Source organism: Prionailurus viverrinus, chromosome C1, assembly GCF_022837055.1.
Source record: "Prionailurus viverrinus isolate Anna chromosome C1, UM_Priviv_1.0, whole genome shotgun sequence".
Lineage (NCBI taxonomy): Eukaryota > Metazoa > Chordata > Mammalia > Carnivora > Felidae > Prionailurus > Prionailurus viverrinus.
Window position 1 is genome coordinate 205,424,690 of NC_062568.1, and position 25,919 is coordinate 205,450,608.

General features: G+C 42.9%; 1 protein-coding gene across 5 annotated transcripts in view; it reads right to left on the reverse strand.

Moving 5' to 3' along the window:
* The window catches only part of VPS13D (vacuolar protein sorting 13 homolog D), a 257,320-nt gene that overhangs the window by 99,188 nt on the left and 132,213 nt on the right, over positions 1 to 25,919 (reverse strand). For all 5 annotated transcript variants that reach the window (XM_047868772.1, XM_047868771.1, XM_047868775.1 and 2 more), the window contains 10 exons: positions 25,301 to 25,536; positions 21,917 to 22,025; positions 16,264 to 16,427; positions 14,831 to 14,939; positions 12,553 to 12,732; positions 10,109 to 10,225; positions 9,148 to 9,297; positions 3,419 to 3,568; positions 2,426 to 2,522; positions 236 to 384 (listed from right to left, as the gene is read on the reverse strand). In XM_047868772.1, the coding sequence (XP_047724728.1) occupies positions 236 to 384; positions 2,426 to 2,522; positions 3,419 to 3,568; positions 9,148 to 9,297; positions 10,109 to 10,225; positions 12,553 to 12,732; positions 14,831 to 14,939; positions 16,264 to 16,427; positions 21,917 to 22,025; positions 25,301 to 25,536 (1,461 nt within the window). The remainder of the gene's footprint in view (positions 1 to 235; positions 385 to 2,425; positions 2,523 to 3,418; positions 3,569 to 9,147; positions 9,298 to 10,108; positions 10,226 to 12,552; positions 12,733 to 14,830; positions 14,940 to 16,263; positions 16,428 to 21,916; positions 22,026 to 25,300; positions 25,537 to 25,919) is intronic.

A 25,919-nucleotide genomic window follows, 5' to 3' on the forward strand; every position in this document is an offset into this window, starting at 1 on the left:
ATACGTATACATACTATACATACGTATATACACACACATACGTATATACAGTATACATACGTATATACTTACATATACATACCTATACATACATATACACGTCAAACCTTCAGAACGGGAAACCTGGAAAAATATCTGCTACAAATGATGATACTGGACAGAAAAGGCCAATAGTAAACACATTCATTCTTTTCCAGGGAAAGTCATTTTATAACTTACCCAGGTATCAGCTCACCTTAAGATCCAATGGAAGCTTGTTGGAGGTGAACACACTCAGCTTGATCTGGGGAATGCTGATTTTGAGATTTTCAAAGTAATATCGAATTGGTGTTCCACCTTGCTCAGCAGTCTTTTCATGGAGGTTTTCATCATACTTTTCCACCTCTGGTACAAAGTAAAATGGTGAATTAAAACAAAACAAAACAAAACAAAACAAAACAAAACAAAACAAAACTGAACCTCCTGAAGTCTCATAATTCCAATGTTTGTGTTCGTGTTGAAAAAAATTCACAGAAAAATGTAAATATCTATTTCTGTAAACTTAGTTTTTCAGGGTTTGGTGATGTGTACGGTATCCTGATGTCATTTCTTTGTAAAAGCAGATCTGTTTCATGTTGTTTACCGAAAAAGTACAATAGCCTAACCTTTTGATTTGCGACGCTGTGCCATCTGGCAGATGTCATCTTTGGAAAAACTAATGCAGGTGGGGAAGCCAAAGGCCACGGGCGTGTTTGTTGGCAATGAGTTTTCTAGAAACTGTGTTGCTGTTGTTATTATTATGATTATTATAAACGACCCAGGTTATCAGAACTTATTTTGTATTTGGAGTGTAGTTTAACTGAATCATAATGAACAACATGACCAATTAAATAATGCAGCTGAATGAAACAGAGTGCCTTAAAAGAGAAACAGGCTGCAGGCTCTAAAGAAGTGACATCATGGCAGTAAGCAAGCACCTTCTCTCCCAAATGGTGGACATTTGTTAAAGTAGTGGAGTCGAGGCAGATTTTTTTTTTACTTCTCATGAAGTAAAAAGGATTAACATGGGCTCGCACACAGTAATGGGCTCGGTTATTTTCTCCTGTACCCACGCCCATCCGGCCAGCTTATTTTCACTTGGCTTCACGTGCCTTAGAAATAAAACCAAGGAGATTGTACAAAGCTGCCTATCAAACAAATTTATACCATCAGCTATCATAGTTCTATTTACAGAAAGAAAGGAAATAGGTTTTAGAAAATGATACTGCGACAGACACCTGCTTATCTGTATTCAGGGAACAGAAATAGTTATAGAAAGTGGAGACGCCCCAGTGAAAGACAGGCCAGGATTTTACAAAAGTCTAAATCATTTCTACAATGTTTGGTGAGAAATTTACTCAGAGAAACCTACGAGAACACCATGTCCAATAGAATTTAAAGTAAAACTTCCCAGGAAGGTGCCAAAAGAGAATGGCTACGTGGCAGGCAGGCCCTCGAGTGGCTGTCCAAATGCAAACAGATATTGGCGTTCCAGTCCAAAGTGGAAAACACAGTTTTCAACAGATAGGATCTTCCTCTTGATCCCAATTACACTTAAAATGTAAATTCTAAGTCTGGGTTAAAGAGCAAAAATATTTGTCTGGCACTGTTTGTATGTGTGTACATATGTACACATGTCCCCAGTGATTTTTGTCTCTAGCCAATGTGGGCACATAAACATAAGTCTATCTTATAATTTCTTCAGGCTCGATATTTGGTTTAGTCTTCAAAAGACTAAGCATTACTGACTTCTTCCTAAGCTCTATGTACAGTCTTACAAAGGCCATGAGGAGGTATCTAAAATAAAGAGACAAAAGCAAAATGATTTCTATAGCAACTGCTAGAAAAATTTAGGTTTTCAATAGCTTATCTTACTCCCCTCTCCACAGAAGAGTCCAGTAACTAGAAAGCCTAGTAATGACATTAAGGCATAAGGGTATGATTGTAAAAAGGTAAGAAGTTAAGGCTAGCCAATTTTTTTTCCCTCATCTAAACCAAAGGAACTGCCGAAGGGATTTCTGATTCTTGGCCCTGAGTCTGTTTAATAAACAAAGGTTAGGAAACAAAGTGGTTTGCTAAATGACTAACATCATTTCTGTTATCCTAGAGAAGATGAGTCAAAAAAACACACTACAAAGAGGAAAAGTGTGCTGTTTCCCAAAGGCTTACCCCCGGGTACTCCGGGATACCTCTGAGAAGCTTCCTTCGTGCCCATGTCAGCCCTGCAGTCAACAAGCCATACTCGGAAAGAAAACCACTGAGACACAAGCCTTGGCTTCCGGGCTCAGGTTGTGAGGCGCAAAGGGAGCTTGTCGGGCACCCAGAGGCCACCCGTTTTCATAAGCAGACTAAGAAATGCCATTCTTCGGTCAACTCCCAGACACACACCTAGAGCATTCAACGGTACCTGATTCTGCTTGATCATAGCCAAAAAAACTCAGCAGCTTGAGAAGCAGTTTCTCCTCAATTTGCACTGTGAATCTCTGAGCCGTGATCATCAGATGCTAGAGATAAAGAAATTCTGATTAAAAGCGTAAACGCCAGAAGGAACTCTTACCTGTGCCAGTAAGAAGGCCCCAAATGACAATGGTATGGTTTCTTCACTCATGGGATTATATAATCACGTTGCCAAATGATCCCTGGCTCATCTCTCTCTCTATACTGTTACAGTTAGCCAAAAATCCCAGATGTTTAATAGACAATTCACCACCCTGTTGTTTGGTTTCTGGGGCATCCGTGTCTCCTCTGTCGGGATCACACCTGCAGGTGCACTGCCACGGACAGCGTTACGGCACTGAGTTTCCGCGGACAGTAGTTACTTTAAGGAACAGTAGGAAATGAGGGCCGCATACAGGCTTGGCCCCCACTGGCACTGGTGACAAAGGACCAGAAATATGGGAAGCAACCTCTTAGCTCCCACTTTTCCAGAATCTGTTGCTGTAACAGCTAGCTTGTACATGGAAACTTATTTACGAAAGAAAGTGACCTGCTTTTATTAAACAGTGTGGCAGCTTACCCAAGAGCACATCAGTCCTGAGGGCAGACCCCTCCTACCACTCCTTTTCTAATTACTCTCTTTTAAGAACACATCTGGATCATGCCTGGTCCTGACCAATCTGGAAGATGCTATGCTTTCCCACAGACTTCACTTCGATGAATACAGACTCTGGCCTATATGCCTATATGGATTCGGCACAATCATGCACAAGGTCATCGAAATCACAGTTGTGAGAAGAGTTGCTGTAAATTCCTCGACACCGTGGGGTAAGTCACTCGTGCCTCAACCCCACAGGACTACTCCCAGCCACACCCCTCACTGCTGCTCGGAGACCCGGCTGAGAGAGAACAAATCGCCCCCCTGCCACTGTGCCAGGCCCGCCAGCCTCTCCCACCCACCTACCTTGTAGATGTTGGTCAGCGCGCTCTTACTGGGGAACTTCACCGCATTCACTTGCACGGCAGGGCCGGTCTCAACGACCTCATTCTCGTTGCTCAGGGGAGTCACATAGAGCATGAAGGGCTGAGTGGTACCAATGAGCTGATTGTCCACCTAACGCACGAAAAGGCAGCGAATCAAAACGAGAACACACAATGGCTGAGTTCTCAGTTTTTACCTTTAAGTGGGGTCTCGTCACGTGTAGGATACTCAGAAAGTACCCTTCCCATGTTACTGCGTGTCAACGGCAGCTGGAAAAATATACCTGCACTGACGGCCAGCACTGATTGCAGCAGGAATGACAACAGAAGCTACCCTTTATTTGGGCACCAAGCTAGTCTCCTTGAACGCATGGGACCTTGTACCACCGAGTCATGGGACACCGGTGGTGTCAGAGTTACTAGAGTCTGGGCTCTACTCTGCAATCCTCACCACAACCTCCTGAGGACTATCCCTGTCCTCACATCACAGATGAAGAAGCTGAGACCCGAGGCCCTTGCTTAAGGCTGCACAGCTGGTCAATCACAGAACTACGACTTGACTCTAGGTTGGCCTGACCCCAAGCCCAGCGCTCCCAACCACCATGCTACTGACGAATGAAGTGAACGGACACTAGGCAACGAAAACCAGGGCATCAGTAGCGCAAGTGGCTACCAAATGGAAATGGTGGTCTGTCCTAAAGTCAAGTCCCTGCCAGGAAGGAAACAGTGATGTCAGTGGCATTAGGGATGGCTCTAATCACCCACGCCCGTCAGCACCATAACTGAGAGTGCACTCTACACTCCGCCATGTTTACGGATATCAGAAGGCTCACTGCAGGAAGCAGCCACCTCCACTCTGTTTGCCACCAAAACTCCGTACCAGGAGGAGGAAAGAGAACATCTGTTGGGAACCCCTAGCGTACTTCCACACATCACCTAACATACCCCTTACTACCACTCTAATGGCTAAGTATTATTCCTCCCCATTTTACAAACACGTGAACAGAAGCTTAGAGACATTAAGTCGCTTGTCCAGACACAGAGCTAGTAGGCAGAAGAGCTGGGATTCAAATGCAGGCATTTCTGGCACAAATCCTGCGACCCTTCCATCAGATCACATGGACTGCCACACAGCCCTTGGTATAAACTGCTGGCTGTCGAGGTGCAGAGGTAAGGGCAAGGCCATGAACACTTTTTCCCACTTCCGTCCTTGCCCTACTGTGTACTCCCCTCCACAGCAGCGACACTCGTCTTCCAAAAGTACAAATCAAGTCATGCCCCTCCTTCCTTTCCACCTGTCAGTGGCTTCCCTTTCTCTTAGGATGAAACCAAACTTCTCCCCATGGCCTGGGGGATGTAGACACTGCCCATTTCCTTGTCTTCACCACAGAGCACTGTCTCCTCCACAGAGCACTCTCTCCTCCACAGAGCACTCTCCTCCACAGAGCACTCTCTCCTCCACAGAGCACTCTCTTATGACCCCCACACATGAGCCTACCAGTTGTTTCTCAAAAGTGGGCAACTCTCCCCACTCAGAGGCTCTGGATTCGGAGGGAATGCTTTTTAGCCTCAAATCCTTCTCCATGGCTCGCTCAATGTCTTCTTTGAAGTTCAGCTCTCACTTCTCAGGAAAACCTTCCAGGGCCACTTGATCTAAAAAGCAGCTCGATCCCGCTTTATTCTTTATGACTGTATTCACAGCTGCTAATTATTTATTCACTTGCTTGCATATTTATTGGCTGACTTCTTCTCTCGGCTGTTACCCAAAGAGAGCAGAAACCTCATCTTCTGAGTTATGACTGTATCTCCAGATACAGCTGATGCTTAAGACTTTACTGAGTGAATGAATCACCTGTCATATCCAATAGAGGAAAGAACAGGAAAGTTCTCACCCTGGTCTGACCTCTCCTTTGTTCTTTCCCCAAACATATTTGATACAAGATGTGTAAGAGTTAGGAATTCTAGTTTTATTCTCCAATTAGATTAGATGCTCCCTAAGGACGGGACTGTATTTTCTATTTTTAAATGTTCTCACAGTGCTGTAATCATAGTAAACACTCAAATCTATTTTCTATGATTTACAGCACACATTAAATCAAAAGGTATTGTAGTAGAAAAAAAAATTTTTTAATTAAAACGTTAATGAAATTCACAAAGAACAAATGACTCCATGGATCTTCCTCTGTAAGGTCAAAAATGAAAGACAAAGAAATTAGAAGCACAAGATATTAACTTTCTATCTGTCCTCAAACAAATGGGATGTGATTAGCCTGAACTATCTGCTCTTTGTGATACAGGATAAAAGAAAACATTTTTCTGAAAGGGGGTTTTGGCGCGATGGAAGTGCATGCCGTGAGTGGGAGCAGGAGGCTGCCCACCTGGGGAAGGAAGTACAGTCTAGGTCTTTGGATCCTTCCGGAAATATTTACCAGGAAGTGTTTTCCTGGACACATCAACCCTGGCGGAGGCTGGGATAAAGGCCTGCAAGTGTGATGCTACCAGAGAAGAGCTGTCTTAGCGTGACAACAAAACTCTGGCAGAAACTGTCAAAATCAACCTTTTCAGAACTCCGAGCTAACCAAAGGCTTGCAACGACCCAGGGATCAGTTACTGGAAACTCAGCAAGAACGGTGAGCTCTGTGGCGTTCCCATGATCCTTTCCCATCCGCTTTCTCCAGGTCCAAAGAGGCCTCGAAAACCAACAGCCCCGCACCCTGGCAGCCAGGGGGGGAGGGGCGGGGACCAGCTTCCAGCTCCCCTAAAAGCTCCATTCCCAGAGAACTGTCACGTTTGGGGCTTGTCTGGCACGTCTCCCATTCCTGGTATCAGTAATTTGTGTCTTCTCTTTTTTTCTCCTGATCAGACTCATTAGAGGACTGCTAACTTTACGGATCTTCTCAAAGAACCAGCTTTTGAGGGTTTTCTTGTTTTGTTTTGTTTTTTTACTGTAGTTGCTGGTTTCTTTTTCAGTGATTCCCATTGGGATTTTTATTATTTCCTTTCTTCTGTTTATTTTGGGCTTAATTTGTTGTTGTTGTTCAGTTTCTTAAGATGACACCTGAATTCATGGTTTTCAGACCTTTCTCCTCTAATATTTAGCGCTATAAATCTCACTTCGGTACAGGTTCAGTGAGTGGCGTTCCGCTGATTCTGAGATGTCGTGTTTTCATCTTCATTCAGTTCAAAATATTTCCTAATTTCTATTAGATTTCTATTGATTTCCTTGACCCATGGGCTATTCAGAAGTGTGTTTTATAGTTTCTAAACATTTGGGGGATTTTTCCAGCTATCTTTCTGTTATTTCAATTTGATTCCATTGTGATCAAAGGACATACCGTGTGACTTGAGTCCTTCTGCCCTTGGGAATTGTCTCCTGGTCCAGAATGGGGTCTCTCTTGGAAATGTTTCACCTGCACTTGAGAAGAACGTGTTCTCTGCTGTTGCTAGGTGGACTGCTGGATAAATGTCAATTGGGTCTACCTGGCTGGGAGTGCTATTCAAATCTAGTACAGCTGTGATTACTTGCTGCTTATGTGCTTATTCTATCGATTATTCACAGAGGGCAACGGAATCTTCTACTATAACCATGTACTTGTTCATTTCTTCTTTCAGTGCTATCAATTTTTGCTTCCTATATTTCAAAGCCCCACAATCAGGTATGTAAATAGGATCGTTACGGCCTCCTGACAAACTCTTTTATCGTTAGGGAATTCTCTTCCTTATTCCTGGTAATATGCTTTGCTCTGCAACTGATTCTGATGGTAATCAGAATCACTATCAGTGAATCACTCTCTTATGATTCCACTCTCTTATGACTAGGCCTAGCTCAGTATGTCTTTTTCCATTCTTCTCTTTTTCACCTATTTGTGTCTTTATATTTAAAATGTTTCTTGGAGGCAGCATATAATTGGAACTTGCTTTTTTTTATCCCATCTGATCATCTCTGCCTTTTCATTGGAGGTGTTTGTAGCATCTACATTCATTTAATTGGTACAATTAGGTCTGAATGAGTCTATCATCTTGCTATTTGTTTTCTATTTGTCTTACCCACTCTTTTCCATGTTTTCTGCTTTTTCTGCCTTCTCTCGGATTATCCATTTTATCTCCTTTGTCGGATTATTAGTGGTAGCTCTTTGTTGCTTTAGGATTTATAGTATTCATCTTTAACTTAGCAATTTTTGTTGAAAGGACAGCATACTCCTTCACATGTATTAACATTACAGTTAATACACGTCCATTTCTCGCCTCCAGACTTCATGCTATGGTTGTCATTCACTTTATTCTGACATGTCCTACATGTCCTAGCCCAAAACACAGTGCTGTTACTTTTGTCTAAGCAGTTGATCATTTCTTAAAGAGATCTAAACAATTAGAAAATAATCTTATAGATTCAGCCACGTACTTATCATTTCAGGTACTCTTCGTTCCTTTACGCAGACCCAGATTTCCAGCTGCTACCACTTCCCTGTGCCTGAACGATGTTCTTTAACTTTATCTTTTTAGCGTGAATCTGCCAGGAATGAGTTCTTTTAGATTTGTATGTCTAAAAACATTTTTATTTCGCTCTTGTTTTGGAGAGACACAGTCGCCGGGCATAGAATTCTAGGCTGACAGTCTTTCCTCCTTCCAGTACTTTAAAGATGTTGTGTATGGTCCTGTCACTCGCACGGTTCCCAATGAGCAGTCAGCTGCCACTCTCACCTTTGCTGCTGCACGTGACATGTCTTGTTTCATCTGGATGACTTATCACGGTTAATTATAACGCACCGCGGTACAGTTTCCTTTGCATGCATGTGCACGTGCGTGTTTGGATTTGTGCTTGAGCTTCTTCTGCCTGTTTAGTTTTCATTAAGTTTGGAAAATTTATGACCAAGATTTCTTCCACTATTTTTTATGTGCCCTCCTCTCAATCTTGGCCTTCGGGGACTCCAATCATCTGTATGTTAGGTTGCTTGAGGTTGTCCCCTAGGTCACTGATGCTGTTTTCTTTTTACAGATGATTTTTCTCTGGGCATTTCAATTTGGACAATTTCTACTGCTATGTCTTCAAGTTCACTAATCTTTTTTCTGTACTGCGTCATCTGCTATTAATTGAATGCAGTGTGTTTTTCATTTTAATCTCTAGAAGTCTAAGTTTCTCGTATCTTCTATGTCTCTACCTTTTTGAACATGTACAATGTAGTTATAATAACAGTTTTAATGTTCTTCTTTGAAAATTCTAACATCTGTGTTAGCTCTGGGTCAGTTCGACTGATTATCTCATTATATATTTTGTTTTCCTACCCCTTTGCACACCTGGTAATTTTTGACAGGATGCCAGATCTTGTGAATTTGACTTTGTTGGGTGTTGAATATTTTTATATCCCATTAAGTCTTAAGCTTTGTTCAGGGATACAGTTAAATTACTTGGAAACAGATCGATCCTTTCAGAGTTTCCTTTTATGATTTGTTAGGCAGGTCTGGAGCAGTGCTCAGCCGAGGGCTAATTATAGTTCACTGGGAATGCAAGACTTTCTGGAGACTCTTCCCCCTGTCACATATGTTATTAGTGTTTCCAGTCCGGCTAGGGGAACAAAACCCATCCCCAGCCCTGAAGGTCATGATAAGATCGCTGCCGAAGCATTAATGTTTTTAGGACACCAAACACTGGATCTGGCTGGGTGTTCAGCAAGAACACAGGCGGATTAATAAGTTGAGAACTGCCTGCATTACCTGTACATCCTGTATGCTGAGTTCGAGCATATGACTGGTTGCCAACTGTGTATAGTGCACATTGATTCCTGTAAGACTTGCAAAGACCAGTTCTTCTGGGGCTTTATTAATTAAGGACAACCCGATTCCACCTTCTAACCTCACAAGCACCTGAAAGGAAACCAAAATACAACACAGTGACAGTCTAAAACAGAGGCCAAGGTAGCCAGGAGAGGACAAGGAAAGAAATGGCTTTAAATCCCTCTACTTTACCTCTGAGCAGAAGAAAAGCACTTAGAGAAGAATCGTATTGTCCAGCTCCGTCCTCTCGCCAGGCGCCTTTCTCTCCAGGCACAGTGCCCACCCCACCCAGAACTCCAAAGTGATATGATAACACTCTCTCGGAGCTCTGAGGACATTCTGCATTTCATTACAGGAAAATAATTTTTGAAAATCTTTCCCCCTTTTTGGGATGCAAGCTTTTAGTAAGTTATTCACCGAAATTTGTAATATCCGACACAGTGCTTTACCTATAGGTCCTTAATTTTTAAAAATCACTAAATAAATATCCAGTAAGTGTGCATTTTCATGTTCATTTCATGTTCCTTTTCAAACTTTTTACTTTCCAATGCCCAAACAGGGAGAGAGGAAGAAAGACAACAAGAGAAAGCTGGGGCCCCTCAAAAAAAATCTAGTTGCGTTATTCTCGACCTTCAGTCCTGTGTAAATTCAAATCATTTAGCTTTCTTTATTGTCATCTTACTTTAGCAACATTTGTTACATTCAGATTCAACTTTAGCTATCATTTAATTAACATATTCACACATACATGTTGGGATAACAGTAAACACCATGAAGCAACAGCCATATTTAGAATTCACAGAGGGCAGAGCGAAAAGAGGTCTAAAACTGAGAAAACCACAGAGCAAAACTCTAAACAAATTTCTGATAAAGAAATAAGTGTGCAATACTCAAAACTTACTTCTAATTCCTGCTCTGTGTCTGGATTCTTCAATTTCTGTACCTCTTGTTCAGTTACAGGAAGTTCACCCACTTCATATGAGGAACGGTCACTTTTCCGTTGGGAGAAATCTGTTATCTGAAGTCAAAACACTATACTGAGAGGGCTCATACTTCCACAGTGAAACCTATTCCATACCAACTAGATAGATCAAAAGTCACTATCTGCTCAACCATCCTGTGGAAGTTCATGGTTTCCAAAGCACTGCTAAGTAAGACTTATGTAATAATGAAGTAAACTTGGTTTTAAGTCTACATGGCAAATGCCAAGCTGCAGACCATGAGAACCTCATATGGGGGAGCGGGGGGAGGCATATGCAGGTGATCTAGAATTATACAGGTCAAGTCAAAATACGCAAACCTCAAGATCACTGCATTCAACATTTGTCTTAAAAGAAGGGTGCTTTTATTTTATTTTTAAGTGTTTATTTATAGGGGCACCTGGGTGGCTCAGTCAGTTAAGCGTCCGACTTTGGCTCAGGTCATGATCTCACGTTTCGTGGGTTTGAGCCCTGCGTCGGGATCTGTGCTGACAGCTCAGAGCCTGGAGCCCGCTTTGGAGTCTTTGTTTCCCTCTCTCTCTGCCCCTCCCCTGCTTGTGCTCTGTCTCTCAAAAATAAATAAATGTAAAAAAAAAAAAAAAAAAAAAATTTTTTTTACAGTGTTTATTTATTTTTTGAGCAGGGTTGGAGGGGCAGAGAGGAATCCCAAACAGGCTCCACACTGTCAGCACAGAGCCCGATACAGGGCTCAATCTCACGAACCATGAGATCATGACCTGAGCCCAAACCAAGAGTCTGACGCTTAACCAACTGAGCCAGGCAGCCGCCTCAAGAAGGGTGCTTTTATTTTATTTTTTTTTAAATGTTTTATTTTATTTTTGAGAGACAGAGAGAGACTGCATGAGTTGGGGAGGAGCAGAGAAACAGGGAGACACAGAATCCGAAGTGGGCTCCAGGCTCCGAGCTGTAAGCACAGAGCCCGACGTGGGGCTCGAACCCACCGACTGTGAGATCGTGACCTGAGCCGAAGTAGGACACCTAACCGACTGAGCCACCCAGGCGCCCGAGAAGGGTGCTTTTAGAAAAGATATTGTGGATTATGACGAACTTCCTCAGACAGTTCACCCTTACACACCAGCCTCTTTCCTTTCCTCCTTAGCTCTCTAATTACACCCTGACCTAAGCACATACCAACAGCACATCTCTCCCGAGCGTCCCGCCCATATTTACACTGATTTCTGGACATTTTCACGTGGACAACATATCTAACAAGTCCAAAACTTAACTCCCCATTCCTCTCAGAAGTCTCTTCAGTGTTCATGTCTTAGTGACGTGGATTATTGTCCTACTTGCCCAAATCAAAATCCTGAAAGCCATTCCTGACTCCTTCCTCTCATTCTCACCTTCCATCAATCAGGAAATCTGTCAGACTCTCCTCCTTAAAAAGCTTCCATTTCTACTTGTTTCTCGCCAACCTCTTCAGCCCTACCCCTGCCACCTGCTTGAATCGGGGCCACACGCCCTCATCTGCATTGCTGTAGCGGCCCCTCAGCTGGTCTTCTATCTCCAGTTTTCCTCCACTCCCATCCTCCACGCCGCAGACAGAGCGAGCGAGCGAAAAACATTTCTGCTCACGTCATTCCCTGACTCCTCACTGCCACAGAAAACCCCCAAAATTTGTAGCATGTATCAGGCTTTTAATAATCTGGCCCCAGCCTGATTTTTGAGCATAGGCTCAGTGCCAGTTGGGTGTCTCCCTTTTATCTCCAGGCCTTCACTTATCAACTTTCCAAATACTGTATGTGCTCAGTACCTCGCATTGTACCCGGCTTCAATAAGTGCTCGATAAATAACTGTGGAACGAACACTCTTATTATTTGGGCACAGCCCCTCTACCTTTCCTCTTGATCTGGCTAACATAATTCCTTTCAGTTAACCTTTAGACCTCAGCTTAAGTATTACTTCTCTTAGGATCCCCAAGCCTCCAAACCTGGGAATACAAATCCTTTCTATATACGCAATGTAACACCCTCCCCTCCCGCTCTCAAAACACAATACTGTCATTGTGTGATCAGGGACCTCGTGTGTCTTGTTGTTAATGCCACTGATATGGCAATTATTGGAAGATTTATAATATATGATGAATGATAATAAAAATAATAATATGTAGCATTCTTGGCATTACCTTCTTGAATTCATATACTTTTTTTAATATCATCTTATATTTTTATAGTTTCAATTCTTATAACAACTTTGTGAGGCAGGTCTTGCCCCATTTTATAAATGAAGACATCATATCCTCATAACCAGAAAAATGTTTCCATAAATATTTGTTGAATGCCTAACCAATGTGTGGGGGGAAAGCACAACGAGATTCATGTCAATTCTCAGCATAAATCATCACCTGGAGGGCTCTAGTCGGTCCGTCTGGGATGACTCTGATGGATAACATTCCAGAACCAGGCCTCATTTTTTGGTTGATAAATTGTTGTTCAGGTGGCACTGGCCCCAAAAGCTCCATGGAAGTATCAGGACCAAGAACAACTTCAGCTCCGTCAAACAAACCAGAAAGCCCTCCTTTGGCCTGAAAGAATAAAGATGTGTAAGAAAAGGAGAGGCCCTGGCTCTGACAACTTAACATGTCATTTGAAACAAGTTATCAAATGTAAATTCTCTTTTGAAGGGTCATGGTCCATTCTTAACAAGAACATTTACTCTTTTTTCAGCTTTGCAGAAGATGAAAACCAGGAGGATTACCCGGGCAAGACAGAGAGTTACGCTACACGAATGAAGAGAATTCTGAGTAAGAATAGAGTATGTTGGTTCAGTAATAACTTCTAGTCATTAAGATAAGCTTTAAAAAAGTACCAAAGCCCTGTTGCCCTGTTTCTCATTTTGGGTTTGCTTAAAACCCTAAGACATTCTGAAAATAAAGCAATTGTAACTGTCATTCAACTCTCCAATAAGAAGCAAATTCTAGAGTTGAAAACCTCCCCAAACAGGCCTGTGGTTGGACAGTCAGCTCAAATATTCAGAAGATGACACCTGTTCTAAAATGAAACCGGGAATGGTGAATGTCACCTGAGAGCCAGATATTCAGACCTTTGGAGAAAAGTATCTTCTGCTATCTGCCCTGAGCAAAACGGAAGTCTACAGGACAATGCCAACGAGACAGCAGATACAGGGATAGAGAAGAAAATGGCTAGAGTATCTCGACCCCCTTTGTTAATTTTTAAATACTGAGTAATCAAAAGGAAACTTCAAGCTGGGTTTAAAGAACACATTTCAACATGGAGAAAGCTTTTTACGACTGTTGTAAGTTCAGAAATAAAGTGTGTACGCAGCCTTATCAGGGCAGTGTCAGGAGATGGTTAATGCCTTCGATTACTTTCTTTAGAATAGGAAGACTGAAACAAGCTTATTTCCCTAACCAAAGCACACTTTGCTCTGCTGAATACTGTTATTATAGGGTCACTCGCAAGCAGAGAAATGATGTAATGGATTCGAGAAGCAACAAAACACCAGAAAAAGATTTTTTGGTGCGGGTGGGGGTACTCGGAGAGAATCGGAATTACACGGGCTTTAGGAACAAACTGGAAGTAAAGTCAGGGTCAGACATGGGGCCCAACAATTATAACACACCCTCTCTTGCCTCCAGAAGCCTGAACTGTATTGCTAATTGAAAATCACAAATCCATTCCAGATGTGTGCTTCATAGAAGTAAGCAGCTCGTCTTTGATGAAAAAAGCTCAGGGCAACAGAGATAGAGAAAATAAGTCTCACCAAACAGCAGGCAGAGGCTCCTTACAGTTTTGCTCAGTGCCCTGGAGAACAATCTCCCATTTTGGAGGGACAGCCTGGTTTCCACCAGGGACAAACACCAAGAGTTCTCTGGCGAGGGCCTGGTGTTCCAGTGTTTAACTTTTGGGCAAAGTCCTGGGCTGAGGCAGAAACGCTCCTTGTCACCCACGTTGTTCAGCCCTCGGCCCAAGCCTCTGACACAGAACTTCCTATCAACTCATCTCAGACCCATGGTCTCATTTCTCACATGAAGCCAGAAGGGCAGAAAATCCAAACTGCTGGTAATTTTCCAAACACGTATTTGCTTATGAAGTACCTGGCAGCTTATCGTGGGGTAGACTGGCTGAGGACAGAGGACACTGACCAGCAATTTTCATTCTGACATTTGCTACAACAATTAAACGCTTACTTGGGTACCACTAAGAACGCAGAAATTGACAGAGTCTGGAGAATGTAGAGCCCACGACGATGACTCACCATCTCCTAGAACACTTCACAAAAGACTGGTGTAGATGGCACATTAACTTCACAGGCCTAAAACTACTGCACCTAACTTAGCAGTGGGCTCTTTGCTGGCATTTTTCTTTCTTTCTTTTAAAACTTACAACTTATATCACCAAAGAAAAACAACCAGATAAGCCAAGGAAAAAATCCCATTACTTTCAGGCAACCACTCCCAGTACAGTTCTCATATATTATCACCTTAAAAAATATTTCCCGTATAAGTGCATATAGATGCACAACAAGTTTCTTGACTTTCCTTTGCTCTGGAATTACTTTTCCCCATTCAGCAACACATTGCGTATATACTAATCGATACTTTGTTTCAAAGAGGGCTCCAACACGGCCTGCTACAACTGGGGGTGTCAAACACTACTGACCTGGACAACCAACCCATGTAACCCACAGGTCAGTTTTCCTTCTCGGAAACTCCACGTCTGAGTTGTGCTTCGCCTGCGATCGGGCTTTCTTAGCATCAGTGGCTCATATCTGGAACACAGGAGAGTGCAATGAATACTGAGTCAAATACATTCGGCTTGAAGAGAATATCGGGATCGTGGTTTTGCTCTTTCTTCCAACATCCTCCACTTTTAAAACCTAATGGGCAGGTGACGCCTGGGTGGCTCGGTTGGTTTAGCATCTGACTTCCACTCAGGTCATGGTCTCCCGGTTCATGGGTTTCAGCCCTGCGTCAGGCTCTGTGCTGACGGCTCAGAACCTGCAGCCTGCTTGGGATTCTGTGTCTCCCTCTCTCTCTGCCCCTCCCCTGCTCACGCTGTGTCTCTCTCTCTCAAAAATAAACATTAAAATAAATAAATAAATAAACAAACCACACACACACACACACACACACACACACACACACACACACACACAAACCCTAATGGGCAGGTAGCCTGGAATCTCGTGACAGCCAAGTATCTCTTAATGAGAGAGGAGGAATAAGCCAAAACGGAACGCAATAAACAGGAGGACACAAAGGAGTACCGGTACTTTTAAGGATTCTACTAGATGTAATGATCAGGTTCCTGCATTCCCACAGCGACAGGCAGTCTGAGAAGGGCTATCTGCTAAAAAGATCTTGAAATATTTTCAAGAGAACTTTTTCTGTTTAATTACAATTACTTTTATGTTGGGTTTTCACTTGTAAGTTATGTAAAGTCATTTTGGAAGTGAATTTTGGAAGGTATTAACTGGAAAAAAATAAACTGACTGCATAAAGACACTAAGGCATAGGCAAATCAAATAATTTATCTGTCCCTAATAACCAATTTGAACCCAAAGAGCTCATCATAAAAACATCTTTGATTGTTCTCTCAATAATTTACTTCTGCTTTTGAAATACTTAACAAAATTCTTAGAAAGACCAAAAAAAAAAAAAAAAAAAACCCAAACAAAAAACAAAAAAAAACAACTGCTCAGGGTGCCTGGGTGGCTCAGTGAGTTGTGTGTCTGACTTAGTTTCGGCTCAAGTCACGATCCCAGAGTCGTGGGATCGAGCCCCATGTTGGGCTCCAAGCTGAGTGTGGAGCCTGCTTAGGATTATCTCCCTCTCCCTCTCTTTCTCTCCCTCTGTCCCTCTCCCCATTTGTGCTCTTGCTCTCTCTCTTTCTCTCAAATAAAAATAAATAAATAATATTAAAAACAAACAAACAAAGGCTCAAAACTTGTATTTGGGAATTCACTGAAAAAAAATACAAATATAAAGATACAAAATCTTACCTCATTTATAGTCTCACTTTTTGGTGTGTATTTCCACTGAAACTGAGTTTGGAAGCAAAGAATTCACATCAAAAGTTGTTTAGAAAATTACCTGTTGTCAGTTACTGCGGCAAGGCCAGCGATGTCTAAAATGGCGGAACCCTCGGGGGAGCGGGCCGCAGAGGGCTTATTGGGGTTGTGGGGCACCGAAGACCCCTCGTGGGCCAGCATGCCCGTGCCGGTCATCCTCCACAGCTGGGAGCGCTTCCCGGGCTCCTGAGGGCAGAGACACAAGGACACAGAAAGCTGTCACAGGCAGCCAGGCTTCAGGTAAGGGAGTCAAGAGCTGCACACAAGGGCTAAGTTCTCAACTCAAAGCCGTACTAAAAGGCATTTTCCACATTACACAATTCTAACTTCCATTGTCGTCAATCCTGAGGTGCACCTAGGATGAAATACACTGAACTCGTCAACCAAACAACCCCAAATTACGAATAATGTAACCTTAAAAAAAGTATTCTTCTCATATACTTGGTATTTTCTGAGCAAACTAGTGAGTTGAGGTTCGGTCTAATCTCCATTAGCTGCACCGCTAGGATAAGTGCTGTTCCAGATGGTGACCCTCGGGTGCCCTGACCTTAGAGAGGGATCCAATTATATAAAGTATATATGATAGTCTTTATATGTGATCACTGGTAATCCTCATAACTGGCAGACAACCAGAATTTACCAGATGTCTTCTCCCTTCCTGTGTTTCTAGTGGAAGTAGACTATATTGAGGGATTCTAATTTACAGATTAATGGTATTCAAATATTAGGTTGACTGAATTCAAAGGTTATGCTAAGGTGATTGCTGCTAATTTTAAATATAGTTTCTTCTTAGGAATATTTTACAAGCAGCACTTGACTTCCAGGTCAATCCACAGAGGTCTATAAAATCCGCTATATTCAAGAAGTAATAATAATAATACTTATTGAGAATCTACTATGTGCCAGCCAGTGATCCACGGGATTTACTCATTCAGTCCTCATTCGACCCACAAAACAATCCAATGACATATATCCTCTTACTGTCCTTACTCACAGGTGAGGAAGTTACGGTTCAGTGAGATGAGGACGCTTTCCCGTGGTCACATGACCTGGAGGTGGTGGAGTGGGGAGTTCACCTCCACAGCCTGATTTCAAGGTCAACATGCTTAACCATTCTGCTCCCACGGCCTTCCTAACACGATGTGACTGGTTCTGGTTCAGTAACACCTAACCACTAGAATTCTTGCTGGGTGAACATATACTCCGGCTAGACCTATCAGGATGACATCCACTCTCACCAGCTGGGAGCTCCTCCAGAGTGACAAACTTGTGGGCACCATAAACTGGGTCTGGGTACCATGCTGCCCCCGTATTGGAAAGACAACTTCCGCGTTACATTTTCTTTTTTAATGTTTATTTATTTTTGAGAGAGAGAAGAGAGAGAGAGAGCGAGCACAAGCAGGGAAGGGGCAGTGAGAGAAGGGGACAGAGGATTCAATGCGGGCTCTATGCCGACAGCCCAATGTAGGGCTTGAATGCACAAACGGTGAGATCATGACCTGAGCCAGAGTCAGACACTTAACCAACTGAGCCACCCAGGCACCTCACATTCTACAGAGTAAAAACTAACGACATAATACGAATATGAATTCCAAATGCCAGGATTTGAAACCGGGCTGCACCATTTACCAGCTGAGTGACCTTGGACAGGTTACTCAATCCCTCAGAGCTTCTGTTTCCTGATCTGTCAAAGGGGGAAATTAGCTATTGTTTAGGGTTCTTGTGATAAGTGTAACAAACAGAAGGCACTCAGCACATGCCTGGCACAGGGTATGTATGACCTCAATAAACGTTTGCTGTGTCATTTTGACCACAGTTCTTTACACAGCACTCTATGTACCTCATCTTAGCTGATCCTTCTCCCAAACCTGCCAGATCGGGAAGAAAGTGAGGTTCAGGGAGGAATGTGAAATAGCAGATATCATATGTCTTTAAGGGAGGGTGCTGTCTCTCCCGTGATGCCGCCTCCCATGTCTATAGAGACGGAACAGACCTCTGTGTCTCCCTCTGAAGTCCCCACAGGCTCACATCTCTGCTTGCAGTGGGAGAGCCCGTCTACCCACAGTGCCAAATCCACACGGCAAAGTATCTCAATTACCCTGCAGATGTTCCAGATTGGGAATCTAAGCACAGATGCTTTATGAAATCAAGTTTTCATCCATGGATTCCTCTACTGTCTGCCTTTATGTACAGACTCATCATAGTTGGAAACTACCAACATTTCCATGTAAAAATCTGAGCCGTACCGTTCTCCTTCCAGTTCCCTGCCCCCCTTCCCTCACAATTTAGCCCTAAAACCTTTAGATGACACCGAGGAGGACAGAAGTCCATGGGGATTGTGGGTGTTGGGGTGGGGGGCGGACAGCCCAGAGTGCGGTGCTGAAGCCCAAGGCGGGTGATGATCCTCACACGGGACTGGGGGACGAAGGCTTCGTGTGGATGGTCAGAGATGAAGAGAGGGGAGAAGAGCATTCCCGCGAGGGGCAGGGTGGAAGGGGTGCTGTCCAGGATGTGGAGATGGGAGCCGGAGCCGGGGAGCGGGCTGTTTATACAGGGATGGGGTGCAAGATCCATTTGTGATGTGGGGCTGGAATTGGAAAGAATCAGTGAGAACTGCTTAAGATGGAGAGATACAGAAATATGCAAAATATATATGTATATGAGATATGCGTGTGTACATGCACGTGTGTCACGTCTGTGTGTGCACCTGTATTACGGCGTGCGTGTGTGCGCAGGTGTGCAGGTATACATAGCCCATGCACACGTGAAAGCCCTAGCTCTGTGCCCTGGGAGAGCCTGGAAACGACACTACCATGACAACAAGTGCACCCAGTGTATACAGCTTAGCTTTCTAACTTCCATTCTCGGATAAGAGGGATCAGAAGTGGCAAACCCAGAAAAGCAGCAGGGAAAGTTCAGACGAGCCCAGAATAACCTGCTGTGTTAGAAAGTAAGGAAGTGTTCAAGGACTGAGGGGCATACGTCCAATGGACACAGAAGGTTGAAGAGCTCCCACGGGCCAAATACGGGAATTGAGCACTAAACGTATCCTAACGGTAACAGGTAACACGCTGAGTAAAAGAGGAATCCATACCCACGACAGACGCGACGCTATGGATGACACTGCCACGCCCACCCCAAATTCTCATGTTGGAGACCTCACCCGAAACTTTGATGGTATTTGGAAATGGAACCTTTGGGTGGTAATTAGGTTTAGACAAGGGCGCAGGAGGGGGGGCTCTCCTGATGGACTTAGTGCCGTTGCAAGAACAGACACTGAGCTTGGTTTCTCCCCCCCACCTAGAGTCTCTGCCATTTGAGGACACCGCAAGAAGGCACAAGTCAACAAGTCAGGACGTGGGCCCTCAGCAGGGAACCAAAGGGCCAGCACCCTGATTCTGTACCTCCCAGCCTCCGGAACTGTGAGAAATAAATTCCCATTATTCAAGTCATCCGGTCTGTAGTATTTCGTTATACAAGTCCAGGCTAATACGTATATGTAACACACAGCAACTGTGATGAGGTTCAGGATATCTACACAGTCTCAAAGTACCTGTCCACAAGGTCTTTACTAAATATGAGGGCAAGACAGAAACTTCAGTTCACGGTACAGAAGGCCAGCAGCCATCACCTTCCTCTACTGCTAAAGCACCAACAGTAACAGGACGAATCAAAACCACAGCATCACTTCTATAGAATTTCTGCCCATTTTTCTCTTACGTTTGAGATTCATTCACTATAAAAAGTAAAAAACAAAAAACACCAACAGAAACAAAAACCCAACCAACCAACCAACAATCTAAAATGTCACTCTTTTCGTTCCTGACTAAAGAGCAGAAGTCCCGTTGCTAATGCTAATTCTTAGAACTCTGCTTGGTTTTGGACGTCAGCATAACTTATTTATATCCACCCTCCTAGGTGCCATTTTTCATCCCCATCAAAGGAAATTAACAGTAAAAATGTTACATAAATTATCACATCCTCTTCAAAGTGTTTTTGCTACTTCATAAAAAAATTTCCTTTTCTCTGCTTAACAGTCCCCTAGTCCTTGGAGATTACACAGCTATTTGACATTGCTGTTTTGCTGATTACACCCGGTGATCCAATCCCAGCTGGTAAATCACCTCACTCCCGAGTTCGTTTCCATTCATGCTAACATCCTCCTCGACTTGAACATTCTCTGAAAGCCATCTGACAACATCATTTCCAAGGACGCTCTGCCACTTATTTTTTCAATTCACTGGACTTGTCGGACTCGCTGCTTTCAATTTCTAGATTATTGCTTTTCCAAATTTTCTTCTTCACAATTCCCCCATAAAAGCCTCTAGAACTGGGCGCTTTCAATTACTATGCCTCGTGGTCTCTTTAGTTGTCACCATCTCCAAATCTTATTTCCAAAATGCATCTCACACGTAAGCGCGGCCTCCCATGGAGTGTGAGAACACGGTAAGCAAACCCGAATTAAGTGACTTTGAATGGGTGGAACAGAAGAATTACAAGTACCGATAGGGTGACGGATGGGTGAACCTTGGAAACACCACGCTAAGCCTAAGAGGCTGCTCATAAAACACCAACCATATGCAAGCCCAGACAGGGAAGGACGCAGAGACAGAAAGTAGATGAGTGACTGCTTAGGGCTGCAGAGCAAGAAAAAAATGGCGTCAGAGCTAGAGACACAGGGTCTCTTCTAGAGGTGCTGAAATGTTCCGAAGTTGAGTGTGATGCTGCTTGCACGTTATCTGTGGATATACTACAAAGCATGAACTGTACACTTTAAGTGGGGGCCTGTATATGAATTGCATCTCAGTAAAGCTGTTAAAAATGTAAAAGTGAATTAAAAACACATGTATTCAAGTTTTGCTTGAATGATCTGAACCTGCCTGGTTCCCCAGTTACAAATTTGCTAAGAGCTGTACAAACTCACATCCAGGTGAGGCGACGCCACTGACACACGCGCCACCACCTCTGGTGATAAAAGGGGTCCTTTGTCCCCATCCGGGCAACTGATAAAGAGACACTCTCTACCAGGGTTATTTTGGGACTGTGTGATTTACATTATGCAAAATCTTCTGGAACACAGCCGTCAGGTAAACGGGTTTTAAATCATCATCATCGGTAATCTCCCTCCTCTTAAAGTCACTTCTACGCCTCTGAGTTCTCAGGAGCCTTTCGTGTTGAGGTTTGAACTACTTATCGCCAGTCCGTCTGCCATCTGTGCTGCTTCCGGCCAGATTTGCCTGCCTTCCTCTCTATACGTAGGTCTACTAGCGGAAACATTTCCCTAAACTGACCCTTGGAAAGAACGTGTGTCGGCATAAAAAGGGGGAAAGTTGTCAGTTTGATCATTTTTCCGTTCAGTTTAGGAAAAAGTAGACTGCGGAGCCATTTCAACGGAAAAAGAGAGTATTGAGAATAGCAAATCATGACTCGGGAAAAAAATGAATTTAAAAGATAAGTTCTCCAAAAAGGGCATCGAAGATGAGAAGAGCTTGGAATTCCTGGAGCAGATGTCACAGGACAGGAGGAAGAACAGCAACTTGAGCAGGAGAGACCCCGCATCCCACCCTGAGCAAGTCGTCCAGCCTGTGCATGAGGAGGGGCCAGACTGCATGACCGGAGTCCCCTCCACGGCTAACAGTCTCCCCTTCTAAACTCCAAATGCTAAGTGCTCTTACCTTCTTCTTTAAAATGACTCTCTGTGTCTTTGGTGAGACATCCAAGACCAGCTCTGCACAGGTGGTAGCCTTGCTGGAAGCCACAGGCCTTCCTGTCCCCTCCTGTAAACTGGAATTAAAACAGTCATACGTACATACGTGTATATACACATACTTGCACATATATACAAGTACTCAGAAGCAAATGCTTAAAACCTCATCTGTAAAGGGGAGACTTTTTTTCCATCACGAAAGAATGTCTAACCCAAGTTGCAGAAATATCAGGTTATGTTTCCAGATTCATTTGCCAGAAAACATACTAACATTTCCCCTCTCCTGATGATTCTAGTGCCTTACAATTCAGACATAAAAGAATGACTATATAGCTTCAGCACCCCCTCCTCCCAAATTAAGCCAGACATTCCAAGGGTCCAAGAATTGGCTCTACTTTTTGCCAGACAGAAGATCAGCATCACTGCATCCCTAAAGCTTGGCAATGAATCAGAAGTCCCTCTAGAATGAAAAGAAAACAAGGGGTTCATATTCACCTTCCTCCAACCCGATCGTGTTGTGTTTCTCTGTGGCTTAAGAATCGTAAGTTTTATGGAATGTTGCAGCCTACCTACACTTAGGGGTATTTTTTTTTTTTAATATTTTTTAATGTTTATTTTTGAGAGAGAGAAACAGAGCGTGAGCGGGGGAGGAGCAGAGACAGGGAGACACAGGATCCAAAGCAGGCCCGAGCCATCAGCACAGAGCACGATGTGGGGGCTCAAACTCACAAGCTGTGAGATCATGACCTGCGCCAAAGTCGTACACTTAACTGCCTGAGTCACCCAGGCGCCCCCCCCTCCACTTTGAGGTATTTTGGTAAGATTTTATTTAGATTATTCTCCTGTTTCCACTAATCTCCATCATCAAAAAAGGGACCGATGAATTGGGAGTTAAAAACTAGTTTTCATAACCCAAAAAAAGCACACGTGACAAAAATAAAGACATAAATTGGATTTCAACGAAATTAAAAAACTTCTGACCTTCAAAGGACACCATCAAGAAAGTCAAAAGATCATCAAAAGAACAGGAGAGAAGATATGTGCAAATCCTATATCTGATACAGAATTTGTATCCATATTATATAAGGAACTCTTAAAGTTCAACAATAAAAAGGTGAAAAAAAAATTTAAAAATGAGAACAGGATTTGAATAGACATTTCTCCAAAGATACACAAACGGCCCATTAGCAGAGGAAAAGATCCTCAACATCATCAGTTATTAAGGAAATGCAAATCAAAACCACACTGAGAAGTCATCACACACCCAGTAGGATGGCTGCAATCAAAAAAATGTAAAATAGTGTTGCTGGGGGTGTGGAGAAGTCAGGGCCCTTGTATGTTGCTGGCGGGAACGTAAAACGATTCAGCTACTGTGGAAAATGGTATAGTAGTTCCTCAAAAGGTTAAAACATAGAAATACCACAGAACCCAGCAATTCCACTCCTACATATATACACAAAGGAATCAGAAACAATTACTTAAACCAATACATGCATAGGCACATTGATAGCAGCACAAAGGCCAACAACAGGAGACAACACAGATGTCCATCAACAGCTGAATGGACAACAGAGTGTGGTATGCCCATACAATGGAGTATTACTTGGCCACAGTAAGAAGGAAATCCATGCTGCAATGTGAATGAACCTTGAAAATATTAATGCTAAGTGAAAGAAGCCAGATACAACAGGTCACATATTTACGAATCAATTTACATGAATTATCTGGAACAGGTCGATCCTTAGGGACAGAAAGTAGACTGGTGGTTGCCAAGGGCTGGGGGGAGAGGGTAATGGGGAGTAACTGCTTAATGGGTTCAGCGTTTCTTCCTGGAGGGATGAAAATGTTCTGGAACTAGACAGAGGCGGTGGCTGCACAACATCACGAATGCACTAAATGTCACTAATGGTTGATTCTTAAATGGTTAATTTTATGTTATGTGAATTTCATCTCAATTTAAAATAAAAACCAACAAAAACAAAAGTTGTCTCTTCCCCAGCATTTGTTCTCTCCCACAATGCAAAAACATAGTATCTTATATACTCCAAAACATGGTTCAATCTCTCCTCACACCAAGATTCTCAGAACCTCCCTTTTTATCTGCCCCATATCTGTCCAACCCATTAAACTCCTAATCACCCATGAGGATTCTTCAGTTAAAGAGTGTAATAACTACTGGAATTGAACTTAAGAACGTAAAGAGAAAAACATGATTAACAACTAGATTAAGAACTGGCTTTTCAGGCACTAAAACCTTATGCATGTCATGCTGTCAAGTGCCATAATCTTTCAAAAGAAACAAACAGGCTGGCTTAATTCTAACAAAATAAACATCCCAGCACCCTTATTTCCAAAGAGAACTGCAACAAACAAGGAAAAGAGTGGCTATTCTAAGTAAAGATGCCCGTTCAATTCATTCCTAGTGAAATCTGGACTCTAGGTAGATGAGAGGTACCGCCAGGCAGAGAGATTATTTTTGTGAGCCGCAGGCAGATAAAAAATACCATTCATAAGCAAAACTATTCAGAATTTTTGGAAAGGAATCTGACTTTAAGTGTCCTGTCCATCCGGCGATTTATATTTGTAAAATGCTCAAGATTTAGCTATTTTCCCTGGTTTTTCCACAGGTAAATCTTAAAATTGGCCCCATCACCAGCACAGAAATAATTGTATTTATATGTTGGTGAAATGACTACTTTTTGAAAGCCCAATGTTTTGAATCTCTATGTGCCAATCTAACAACAGAATTAGAATAAACTTGCTATTCTTCACCTGAGTTTTCTAGATACAGCTAACCAGATGTCGGTGAAGATTATAATTCTAAGGCAACTGGAATTACTGTCAAGTTGAGCTACTTCGGTTGGCTATAGGTGATAAAATTAAGATAGACTCTAAGTGTCTGCTTAACCAGTATTCTCAATGGGAGAGGGGAGTCAAAACGATTTGAGTAATTATGATAAAGATTGGTCAGTTTCAAATGAGGAAAGACATAAAACAAACTTAAAACTAGCAGCAAGAAATTTAAAAAATACATTAAAAATACCACCTTAAAAAAGAACCGAGGATATTGTGAGACTAATATCTTATGGGAGGAATGTTAAATACTAGAATGGATTATTGGGGAGATCATTAAAAAAAGAGCAGTCTTGCCTCTTTAGATAAATTTAATCTAGCCAGAAGACAAGGGTTTAGCCTAAGACCTCTCAAGATAGACCCTGAGCCCAGGATTTGGTAAAGAATGGAAGGAATCTTCCTCCATCCTTTGAGCCTCTTGAGAATTGCTTAAAATTTAAAACCAGTTACGAATTAGAGCCTTCTGCTTTATGAGAACAGTAACTGAACCCAGAATTACCCAGAGAATGTATATGTAGCAGCGATGTAAATGAAGTTTTCATAATAAAGCTGTCGGTTATCCTGGAAATCGTTCATGTTGCAGTTGAGCTCTGAGGAGCCTGCCCCTTTGACGGTCAGCGTGATAAAAGGAGGCAGGGTGGGTTCATCCCAGGCATAATCCAATGAAGTCATGGGCTTCACTTCAGTTCGGAGCCTGGGTTCAGCTACACCATGCTGAGTAAAGACAACTGGAACCTACGGTAAGGGCAGAGAGGATACAGAGGACTTTCATTCAGAGTGGTGTCACTAGAAAGTGAGTCAGTGCTTCCTAAATTTAAGTTCCAGACCCTTCCCAAACAAATCCTACATTGGGCATAACCACAATCACGAGGGCAATTCTCTTGTCTCTTCAAATGCCTTTCTCTTTATAAAAAAAAAAAAAAAAAAATTATTTCTTTATTTATCTTGAGACAAAGGTGGAGGGGCAGGGCCAGGGAGAGAGGGAGAGCATGAGTCCTGAGCAGGCTCTGCACTGTCAGCACGGAGCCCAAAGCAGGGCTCAAACTGAACCGTGAGATCATGACCTGAGCCAAAATCAGGAATCGATGCTTAACCTACTGAGCCACCCAGGCATCCCT